General features: G+C 52.4%; 1 protein-coding gene across 1 annotated transcript; it reads left to right on the top strand.

Moving 5' to 3' along the window:
- The first annotated feature begins 355 nt into the window (after positions 1-355).
- Positions 356-2,011, top strand: ID3 (inhibitor of DNA binding 3, HLH protein). Its single transcript, XM_045482149.1, has 3 exons — positions 356-747; positions 887-969; positions 1,504-2,011. Exons 1-2 carry the CDS (start codon positions 448-450, stop codon positions 944-946), a joined length of 360 nt encoding a protein of 119 aa, XP_045338105.1. The 5' UTR covers positions 356-447; the 3' UTR covers positions 947-969; positions 1,504-2,011.
- Positions 2,012-11,903: the final 9,892 nt, after the last annotated feature.

The following is an 11,903-nucleotide window of genomic DNA, read 5'->3' as shown; positions in this document are numbered from 1 at the left end:
CAGGGATTTATGACCTCAGAGGAGCTGTGGGTTCGAACCAGTGTTGGGCTGTGGGTGGACTGGCAGGGGGCAGGGAACTCAAAGATCTGGGGCGCTGCCAGGAAAAGGCAAATTCTTAAAGTTAATAGTTTTAAGTGATTTTTAAAATCCTTGCTGGCAAAGAGGCCTGCCTCTCCCCAGTATCAGCGCTTCCTCATTCTTTGAATCCGCGGCTCCGCGGTATTCGGCGTCAGACCAGCCTGAGGAAGCCTGTTTGCAATTTAACCGGGTTGTGAACGCCCAGGGCTGGCGGAGGCGGGGCCGAGGGTCACGTTTTGCATAAGGGGGCGTGCCTTCAAGGCGGGCTCTATAAGTACGGGCCGCTGAGAGCGTGCGCGCGTTGCCAGCTGCCTTAGGGGTCCGTTGGCTCTCTGGGTCCTTTCGGCACCTCCGGTCTCATTCCTCAATATGAAGGCGCTGAGCCCGGTGCGCGGCTGCTACGAGGCGGTGTGCTGCCTGTCTGAACGCAGCCTGGCCATCGCGCGGGGCCGCGGCAAGGGTCCGGCAGCCGAGGAGCCGCTGAGCCTGTTGGACGACATGAATCACTGCTACTCGCGCCTGCGAGAACTAGTACCCGGAGTACCGCGAGGCACTCAGCTTAGCCAGGTGGAAATCCTGCAGCGCGTCATCGACTACATTCTGGACCTGCAGGTGGTTCTGGCCGAGCCCGCCCCGGGACCCCCAGACGGCCCGCATCTTCCCATCCAGGTGTGTGGGGGCGTGCGCGGGAGCCGGGGCGGGGCTGAGCTCCAGAGCCCGGATGCTGCTGAGACCCCCCCCCCCCCCCCCCCGCCCCCGAGCGTTCCCAAATACCATGCATAACTTTCCCCTCTTTTCTTTCTCCCAGACAGCCGAGCTCGCTCCGGAACTTGTGATTTCCAACGACAAGAGGAGCTTCTGCCACTGACCTGGCAGTCCTGGCGCCTCCAGGTGAGAATCCGCCGCCTTCTCCAGGGGCTGGAGGTGGGGCGGTGCTTAAACGACAAATCATGGAATTGGTAGGCCTGCCAAGGGATTGGGGCCTCCTCAGCGTAGGGAAAACGAGGCCAGAGAGGGGCTAGTGACTTACCCGTGGTCACATCAAATGAATGACGGAACCAATTCCCATCCAGTGTGCGTTTCAACCTTCAACGCACTTTGCCCCTGCCCTCCCCCCGTGGCCAAAGACACGAGAAAGTAGGCGCAGGTAAATAAATTAGCCGTTCCGTTTGGAGTTTGGTAAAGGAAGCTGTGTCTTTCAGCCCTTGTCCAACTAGTGTCAATTCCAAGAGGGCGGGGTGGTTGCGAGCTCCGCCTGTGGTCCTTTGGCGCCAACTGGGTGGGGGCAGCGTGGGGCGCGGAGTTATCAGCTGGAGGTAGAGACCAAGTTTCCTCCCTGGCGCCGGGCAGTCTGCGGACGGCCCCCGCCTCGGCGCGCTCGGCGGAAACTGATGGCTCCCTGGTCTTCTTTCCTCCCCCGCCCAGAACGCAGGTGCTGGCGCCCGTTCCGCCTGGGACCCCGGGACCCTCTACGGCCGGAAGCCCGAGGGCATGGATGGGCCCCAACCTCGCCCTGCCCACTTGACTTCCCCGAACCCCTGCCTCCTGCCTCGAGGCTGGACCTGGCGCCCGGGAGCAAGGACTGTGAACTTGGGTGGCCTAAAGGGCCAGAGCTAGCTCTGGGCACCAGCTGGGCAACGTCACCCAGCCCCCACCCCACCCCCAGGTTTTAAAGACTGTCTTTCAGAGTGTGGAGGTGGGGGGTGGGGGGGGGAGTGGCTGCTCTCCAAAGTCTGCCAAGGCAGCAGTAGAGCTGGTCTTCTGGTCTCCTTGGAGAAAGGCTCTGTTGCCCTGATTATGAACTCTATAATAGAGTATATAGCTTTTGTACCTTTTTTGCAGGAAGGTGACTTTCTGTAACCATGCAATGTATATTATTAAACTTTTTATAAAAGTTAACATTTTGCATAATAAACGGTTTTTAAACACTTGAGTATATAGTTTGGTTCCTTAAGTTGCTAACACTCTGCCAAGACTGAATTTAGGGGAAATACATGTCCTTCTTGGACCTTGGGGAAAAAGCAAACATGCTTATTTAAGGGGGATGGGAAAATGCCAGCTAAGACTGGAGTGTGGGGAGGGGGGGGAGTGGAAAAGGCTCATGATGGGAGCTCCACATCCATTGAGGTTTGGGTGCAGAGAAGATCCTGGCCCTTGTCCCCTCATTTTACAGATGAGGGGAAGTGACTAGCACAAGCTCACCCAGCAGGTTGGGAGCTCAGGATAGAAATTAGGTTTCCTGAGCCCCAGTTCTTCGGTCCCTTGAGCTCTTAGCTGCATTACCAGATGGTCGTCGTCTTCATTGTCATTAATGATTCATGAGGTCTTTCTAGCAGGGGATGTGGAAGAGTAGTCTCACCTGGTGCCCAGACGGGTGGTGGTTGATAGACCCATTTCAGAGATGAATAAGCACATGGGGGCCTGGTTTCATTTCCCTCCTCATGCTCTCTGGTTTGGCTTCCCCTTGGGCTTTCAAATTTGGAAAAAGTAGGAGAGGGGTTTTTCTGGTCCCTCAAATCCCTAGCCACTCTGATCAGAATGATTCGGGTGCTCGTTGGAAATACTAGTTCCAACTAGTTGGTAGTTGAGGGCTCTGAGACTAGACTGGGAATTTGAAGAAGCTGCCCTACAGCCTCCATTCCTTCCGGTATTTCCTTCCTATAACACCTCCATCGGGAGTCTACTCTGTAAAGCATCTTTATCCCTTTTTCAGAAATGGAGAAACTGAGGCTCCATGGGTCTGAGTCAGGTTCTCAGAGCCCCTTGAGAGAAAGCGATGGGATTTTAACCTAACTACAGTGACGATAGTTGTAGGGGACAGGGACAGAGCCTGAGACTGGCCATCCCATAGGTCCAGGTCTGAGAGTAGGGCAGAAGACAAGACCCCCCCCCAAACCCACACCATCCCCTTTTGCCCCCCACCTGGCAGCTCCCCAGGTGGGCTCCACCAGGCTCCTGGCCTCACTAGATTCCTGTTTATGATATGATCTCATCTGTGTTGGCCCCTGGCATGAGTTACTTCAATATTTCATAACAAACAGGTCACGTCATCACCCTTCATGCCTTAACCTTGGTGAGCTTTCAGGGGTGAACAGGGGCATGTGCAGGGGGGCTCGGGGGGGAACTTCTGTCTTTGCTAGCCGGCTGACCAGCCATTCCTGTTTCCTGGTTTCTTCTGGCGATCCGATGGCAGGTATGAACACTCTTCAGAAAATACATGCACACACCTTTGGAGAGTACTAGCAGACCTCCAGTCCCCTGGGAAGTCCTCAGTCCCCATGTGTGGAACTCTTGCTCAAACCAGGTAGACCCAGGTTGGGTCCACCTTGGTTTGGATTGTTGGGTGCGCTTTGCTGGCTCTGGAGACAGCCACACGGGTGCAGATCCTGACTCTGTCACATGCTAGCTATACAACTGCAAGCTAGACTGCCTCTCTTTGACCTTCAGGTTCCACATCTAACTAATTGCTGATCCTGAGCATACTATTTGGAGGCCCCCGGCTCTACATTAGACCATGAACTGCAGTAAAGCCAGGCACTGAGCTTCTACCCTTTCTGCCACAGCATGCTGCTTCCTGCTCACTCAGAAGTGGTGGGACTGGAGAAGGCTGGAAGGAGCCGAATGGCTCATCTGCCAGGTGACCTTGAGCAAGCCGCTTCACCTCTCCAAGCCTCTCTCCTCCTTTGCCCAGCAGCTGGCAGCTCTCGAACTCTCCCTCCCTGGACAGAAGATAATGGTGGGAAAGTTCTTTGAAATGCATCACACACCTACAAGGTATTATTAAGCTAATTCCAAGGAAATTGCCTGTCAGGTCTGCTGAGACTGAGCTGTTCAGGTGGCCGGGACAAAAGCTGAAACCCGGCTGCCAATTCATTAGTCATTAGAGAGTGAAAGCAATTTGGCCTCAGGTCGGAAAAGTCTGAGAGAGAGGATAGTGTCTTCTGTTATAATCACCTATTCAGTGCCTGCCAGATGCCAGGCTCTATTTTATCTTCTTTTCTTCTAATCCTCACCACAACCCAGCAAAGTGGGTGTCATTATCCCCATTTTACAGAAGAAACCGATTCAGAGGGGCTGAGGAACTGGATGCCGGTCACACCACAAAGAAGTGGCACAGCAAGGATTAGGAAGCCCAAGTCCGCGTAGCTTCAAAACCCACGTCTTCACGTCGACTCCAGGCCAGTTCTTCTCCCTCTCCATTCCCTGTGCCGGGTACTAGTTCAGTCCCCAGTGGGTGCTTGCTGAAGGAACGACCCAGGGCCACCTCGGGTCTCTCCCTCCTTTGTGAAAGGGGGTGATGGTCCTTCCCTTACAGGTTTGGAATTCAGATGAAAGGGAACATACACGAAGCATATGTCAGGCTCTCTGAAACACAAGGGTCGGTAAAACTCAGCGTCTTACGTCCATTATCGCTTCAGCTCTGAAATAGGGCCATTTGGGAGAGATTTGTACTTTGTAAATAAAAAACAAAACGAAACTAACAAAACAGGCTCAGAACACGCGAAGTAACTTGCCCGAGGCCACCCAGCGCCTAAGTAACCAAGCAGGGATTCAAATTCATGCCCGTGACACCGGAGATGATGCCCTTTGGAGGAGGCCAGTGATAGCTCTCCCCAGCTGCGGATGCACCCGACAACCTTCAATTATCTGTTTTCCCGGCCTCATCACCTCTCACGGCCACCACTCTTCATTCCCCAGGCTACACTCTAAAGCCTCCTGTCGCTCTCTTTCCTGCAGAACTGCTTCTCGGCTCCCCTCTGCCCGCGCTCCCCACCCTGCAGCTGGGCAGCTGCTTTCCACCCGCCGCGGCTCGGAGCCCGGGCAGGGGTGGAGCCTCGGCCCACGTGGCCCGGAGCCCCGCAGGGCGGAGGAGAGCCGGCCCCGCCCCTCGCCCCGCCCCCGGCCCGGCGACCCGCGCTCCCCCCCGCGGGCCCTGGGGGCCGCTCGCAGGTGTTCACTGGCGCCCGGATGTCTGAGCTCTGGCTCCGCTCTGGCTCCGGCTCCCTCCGCAGCCTGCGGGCGGGGCTCCCAGCCCATCCGGAGCCTCGCGGCGCCCCCGCCGCTCTGCCAGCAGCGCGGCCTCCCAGTTCCCAGCCTCCCGGCCTGGGGGGGGCCCCCCACCCAGCGGAGTCGCTGACCCGACTGCTCTCCCGCTGCCCCCAGCTGCGCTCGGGCCGCTGCAGCCTCAGCGTGCCCCCACCCCGCTTCCTGCCTAGGCAGTTTTGCCCTGGCCGGGCGGCCGCCCTGGATCGCACCCCGTTCCTTCCTTCCTTCATTCTTTCGGGCTACTCGCATTCCTCGAGCGCCTGCGACGTGCCCCGCACAAGGCCAGTCCGACCTTCCGAGTGTGGCCCCAGGCCCACCGGGCTTCTCCGGGAAGCCTCTGTCCTCCGCCCCAGTCTCCCTCCCCATCCCGCCCCACTCTCCTCTCTGATGCCCTGTTTCACCCACAATTTAGCATTGAATTGTTCTCTGGTTATTTCTCCTGTTAAGGGTCAGTCAGTGACAAGGTCAAGGGGTCTCCTTGTGACCCAAATCAGGGGTGAGTCTGAAAGTAGGGTCACAAGTCAGAGCGTGGCCAGAGTTGGAATTCTGCCAGACTGCGGCGGGGTTTGCGGATAAACCTGCTGGCAGATAAACCCAGCGCCTGGGTTAATAGACATGGTGGGAAGGTCAGTCTGAGTAGCATCAGTGGTCGAGGTTAGTGAGTCAGTCTATGGGTCGGGTAGGTGGACAGTCCAGATCAGGACTGTAGGTTACTTAGGAAAGGATTTGAGGATTGCCTTTGACAAGTCAGATAAAGGGGGTGTGTGTGGGGGGTGGTGGTGCTGTAACGTTTGAACTCAGATTCATATTCCTCCAGAGCTGGGGGCTGACTGTAGGTAGTCTCCCCCCTAAACCACCCAAGCTGTAGAACTGACTTTCCATCTGGGGACCCTCCTCCTCAACACCACCACACCACTCCACTTGGTGCCAGATGTAGGAGGCAGAGCCCTCATGGGGCCAGATCATGGTCAAAGGGAGCCCAGGGGGGTAGTAACACTGGCCAAGGTAGGGAGGCCATAGGCTTCCTGCGAACCCCATCCTGGAGCCACCTTGGTCTGCAGGTAAGTTGATGTTCTTCCCTGCACCTTTTGTCATTTGCTCGTAAATCTAAAGCTTGTCATGGATAGAAGGGCTCTTATGGGTCACAAATGTGGCCCAGAGAGGAGAAGGAACCTGCTCAGCGACACACAGAAAGTTGCTAGTCAAGACAGGACTCAAACCCAAGCCTCCTACCTGCCTATCTAAGGGCTCTTTTTGTGATATCTGCTTACCCTGAGCAAAGACCGTCATTCCCACTTTAGAGATGGGGCAGCTGAGACCCTGAGAGGCTTAGGGCCTCACACGCTTTCTACAGAGAGACTGTCAGGGGCTGGTCCACACCCCTGTCCCTCCGTGCACCCTGAGGATCTGGAAATGTGAAGTCAAGGACGGTGGTTCGCTGGAGCATTGCCTCGTTGTCATTGCCACCCAGCCACCTCCCTTCTGCTCTCATTAGGAGCAAAGGAAACAAGGGTGGCCAAGCATGAGTTGGAAGCTGGGGAGGGGAGAGAACACTTTTTAAGAACTGCTGGGGAAAAGCTTAGCTGGGTTCTTGTGGAAACATATGGAACTCATTACCCTAAGTCGAGGTGGTCCCTGGCCAGCTGGCAGTTGGTTTGGGGCTAAAAGTGTGAGCTGTGTGGCAATAAGGGTACCAAGGCATGGCGGACGCCTTGGAAATACCCCACCTGCTCACTGATCCAGGTTCTTGAACCTGGTTTTGTTTCTAGTCCATGCCATTTTTTAGCATTAAACCAAAAAAAAAAAAAAAAAGTTTAAAAATAAGGGTTTCAAGACATTCCAGGCTACTAGGCCACTGTAGGTCACGCGAGGAGGAGGTGAGGACTCGAGGACCATCAAGACAGATGCTGTGGCACCACACACACACCCTGGCTCACACACATCCCTTCCCCAGCAGGGCCCCTGACAGGTCTTACTGTGGGTCCAGATACACGAAGGATTGATCCCAGCTTCCATTCAGATGGGTCCCAAGGAGCCTAAATGTTGGTCACGCGTCTCGTTAATGGCATTTTCCACCGTAGATTTGACTCCTTCTACAAAGAGAGCAGCAAGAAGGTGTTCAAAAGAGGCCACTCACTCGTGCACAGCATTTTCATCTACATGGTAATAGGAGACTTGAGGGGCTGCCTCTATTTCACTCCTGCGAGGCCCACAGATATTAGGGGACCCGCAAAAGGTCACCCTGGAGTAAGTGTCAGAGCCCAGGTCTCCAATACAGCCTCCACATCCAGTGTCATTGATGTCTGTAGCTCTTTTAGAACTCTGTACAAACCAATGAATCATACAGAATTGGCCTCAGCCAGCCACTCGAGCCCTCCCGCACTTTCTGAGTCTGGGAATCAGACAGATGCTGGTTGAGATCCTGACTTTGCTATGTATCAGCTGCGCCCTTACAGGTAAGTTACTTATCCTTTCCGAGCCTCACATGACTGCTTTGATGATTCAATCAGATGACATATGTAAAGTGCCTAGCACTGGGTAGGCCCTGGGTGACCCCAACCACAGAGCTAGCTGGGCATGGCTGTCACATTCCTCATATAATTCTTTGCTCATCTTTCCAGGGAGGCAGTGTTGTTGGCATAATCCAATGATGGCATCTCAGCACTGCCTGCCCAGCACAGATGCCCTTCAGAGCCCTTTCACACGCACCCAGGAGCATCTGATCAGCAAGACAGCCAGGTGTCTTGAGGAGTAGAGCTGGGACTAAAAGCAGGACTCCAGCCCCCTAGTACCTCCATTCCCAGGCTGTGCCACATTGGACAAGCTCCTTCACCTCTCTGAGCCTCAGTTTCCCCCCCCCTTTTTTTTTTTAAAGTTTATTTATTTCTTTTGAGAGAGAGCAAAAGAGGGGCATCTGGGTGGCTCGGTCGGTTGAGTGTCTGACTTCAGCTCAGGTCATGATCTCACGGTTCGTGAGTTCAAGCCCCACATCAGGCTCCATGCTGACAGCTCAGAGCCTGGATCCCGCTTTGGATTCTGTGTCTCCCTCTCTCTGCCCCTTCCCCACTCACACTCCGTCTCTCTCTCAAAAATAAATAAACATTAAAAAAATTAAAAAAAAAAAAAGAGAGAGCAAGAGAGAAAGAGAGAGGGAGAGTCAGAGAGAAAGGGAGAGAGAGAATCCCGAACTGACTCCATGCTGTCAACACGGAGCCCAGCGTGGGGCTCGATCCCACAAACCATGGGATCAGGACCTGAGCAGAGATCAAGAGTCGGATGCTTAACCGACCGAGACAGCCAGGCGCCCTGAGCCTTAGTTTTTCATCGGTAAAACTCCCAACAGCCCCTCTTTGAAAGGGTGGTCGTAGGAATGAAATAAGACAACAGAGGTAGAGTACCTGGTACAGGTGAGGGGCTTGGGGCTGGCAGCCTTCCTGATTTTATCAGGAGAAAGTCAAGCAGCAGCCAACTGTTTCTTCATCATCCTCACCTGCAAGTCCTTTTGCCAGTGTTCAATTGAACTGACAACAGATAATGCGGATGTTCTAATTCTTGGTGTTGAAATGCTTCTGTGTGCCCACATTGCTCCACTTGGCGGCTGCGTGAACTTGATCAGGTGACTTAACTTCTTTCATCCTTAGTTTCTGCATCTTTCTGCACCTATAAAACGGGGGTGATAGTGCCTGCAACAGTTGTGAGGATTAAACTAGTTCACACACAGAACTCTCAGACTGGTGCTTGGTACATAAAAAGAGCCCCCCGATACTAGTTGTCTTTCGTTATCTTAAAAGACCACGGGAAGTTTACGTTCTCATGCATTCTATAGCCATCTGTGCTTTATGAAGTCATAATGTCTCAATTTTTTAAGTAACGTTGACATTTCAGAGAGATGTGCAGGTTTTCATCACATGCCTTTCTGAGACCCAGCCAACTTCACACGTGGTCACACATGTGCACACGCCCCTGCACGTGTAGACACACACACTTTGAGAAAGCCATGCTACACTATGCTGCTTCCCAAATGGGCTGAAACCACCCCTCTTACCTTGGAGAACTGCCTGCACTCTCCCTCCCCCTCATCATGCTTTGTGGAGTGAGACAAGAAAGGGTGGTCACCTCTCAGCAGGAGCGTACTCCTAGGCAAAACTGACTTGGGAGCAAGTCCAGGCTCCAGCTCTTAAGCTGAGAGTTAGAGCCCGGGTCCCAGTGCTGGCTCTATCCCTCTCTTGCTGTGCAACCCTGAGCAAGTACCTTCACTTCTCTGAGCCTTGGCGTCTCCTCTGTGAAAAGGGGCTGACCGTTTCTACCTTGCAGGATTGTTGTAAGGATTAGGGAAATCCTAGAAAGCCTGGCACACAGTGGCTGCCCCATAAATGAGAGCTGTTAAGAGCTTGGCTGTTTTTTAAATTTAGTAAAAGCTATCTTTTATATATTCCTCAATAAAATGGGGCCATTGTTTCTATGCCTTACATAATATGTTTTATTGGTTTTATTTATTTAAAAAAATTTTTTTAACGTTTATTTATTTTTGAGACAGAGAGAGACAGAGCATGAACCGGGGAGGGTCAGAGAGAGAGGGAGACACAGAATCTGAAACAGGCTCCAGGCTCTGAGCAGTCAGCACAGAGCCCTACGCGGGGCTCGAACTCACGGACCGCGAGATCGTGACCTGAGCCGAAGTCGGACGCTTAACCGACTGAGCCACCCAGGTGCCCCTGTTTTATTGGTTTTAAACACATCTGTTAATCCAACAAAGGTTCCCCCCCCCCAAACATTATTTTATTTCCCATTTTATTCATATTTTACAATGTCTGGGCAAATCGTTGAAGCCTCCTGAGGCTCAGTTTCCTTATCTCTAAAATGGGGAAAATGCCTTCCTCACCAGGTTGTTTTGAGAATTTAATGAGGTGGTGTATGTAAAAGTGCTTTGTGAAGTCAAACAAGTGGAAGAGATTATTTTCTGCCCTCGTTGCCCTTCCCCTCTCACTAGGCTGAATTCCTCAAAGACAGGAGGGAGTTTTGTTAACCTTTGTATCCCCAGCACTGAATGTGTAGTAATAAACCTAGTAATAACAGTGACAGCGATAAGAACTTTCATTTCTTGAACACCCACTGTGTGCCGTGTCCCAGACTAAGTGCATCATCGTAGGGGAAGGAGGAAGGATAGACATTTAGAAGTTTTTGGTTGCCTCTGCTGATTATTTAAAGGTGAAGGAATTGTTTCACTTTTCCCATGGGCAAGTTCTGTCTTCTATACTGCAGATAAATTAATCTCATTCTCGGGTCTCATACATTGTTTGGCCAACCCAGTCGGGTAACAAGACTAGTAGTTTTTAGTTTCCTTATCCACAAAATGGGCTTGTGAGCAACTTGCCTCATATAAAAGTGTCCCACAAATGACAGCTTGCCTTCCCTCTTCTTTCCTCCCCACCTCCTCACACCTTTCCTTTGGAGAAGATGGTGATAGGTCAAGATGGTGATAGGTCAAGATGACTGGGCAGAGGGCTGAGTCCCTTCACCCCTCTGGGCTTTTGTTTCTTTTTGGCACAGGAAGATCTTTCTGGAATAATTCCCTGATTCTGAAACCCTCCGAGTCTTGCCTCTTTCAGAAATTCTCCCTTATCGGCTACACTGCCAAATATTCGACTCACCCAAATACCACATGCCCTCCATGAGCATGTTGTGTGTTCCAAGTAGATTTAAATTCTAGGGGCGCCTGGGTGGTTCAGCAGGTTAAGCCTCCGGCTTCAGCTTGGGTCATGATCTCACTGTTAGTGAGTTTGAGCCCTGCGTCAGGCTCTGAGCTGTCCTGGAGCCTGCTTCAGATTCTGTGTCTCCCTCTCTCTCTGCTGCCCTCCCCCCAAGTGAAATAAACATTAAAAAATTTTTTTTAAGTCCTAGAAGGCAGAGTTGTGTGTTAGGGGTTTGATTTCTATTTCCCTAAGCATTTCTTCATCATCTCACTTCATCCTTTATAAACCTTTCAAAGTCCCCAGGTCACAGATGAGGCAGCTAAGTCTAAGAGACAGAAAGAGCCCCGGTTAAGACCAGAGAGCCAGTCCTGTGACCCAAGACATGCCAGGAGACTATGTGAGCTCAGGTACTCTCTAGTACCTTCTTTTCTTTTTTCTTTAAAGATTTTATTTGGGGCGCCTGGGTGGCTCAGTCGGTTAAGCATCCGACTTCGGCTCAGGTCATGATCTCACGGTTTGTGGGTTCGAGCCCTGCAGCGGGCTTTGTGCTGACAGCTCGGAGCCTGCTTCAGAGCCTATGTCTCCCTCTCTCTCTGCTCCTCCCCCACTCTCACTCTGTATCTCTCTCTGTCAAAATTGACATTAAAAAAAAAGATTTTATTTATTTTTATCAGGTAAACTCAGCACCCAACATGGGGCTTGAACTCATGACCCTGAAATCAAGAGTCACATGCTCTACCGACTAAGCCAGCCAGGCACCCCCTTTGAGTGCCTTCTCGATACCAGGCTCTGTGCTTGGTTCATCCTCCCAGTAATTTAAAAAAGCAGATGTTGTCCCCACTTTCCAGACAAGTAAGCTGGGATTTGGACAGGTAAAGTAACGCGCCCAAGTCAGACAGCAGTAAGAGACAGAATCCTGATTTGATCAGGGCTGCCTCCTGAATGTGTGATTTTTGTTTAATATTTTGAGGCACTTTTGCCGTTTGGGGCCTCGGAAGATGGCCTCTTCAAGTCTCTGCAGTGGTAGTGTTGTACCCCAAAGCAAGGAGTGACTTCCAAGGCTGACCCCATGCCCAGTTTTCTCAG

This window comes from Leopardus geoffroyi, chromosome C1 (assembly GCF_018350155.1).
Source record: "Leopardus geoffroyi isolate Oge1 chromosome C1, O.geoffroyi_Oge1_pat1.0, whole genome shotgun sequence".
NCBI lineage: Eukaryota > Metazoa > Chordata > Mammalia > Carnivora > Felidae > Leopardus > Leopardus geoffroyi.
Note: the sequence above shows the minus strand (reverse complement) of the source record. Positions and strands in the feature narration are given on the sequence as shown.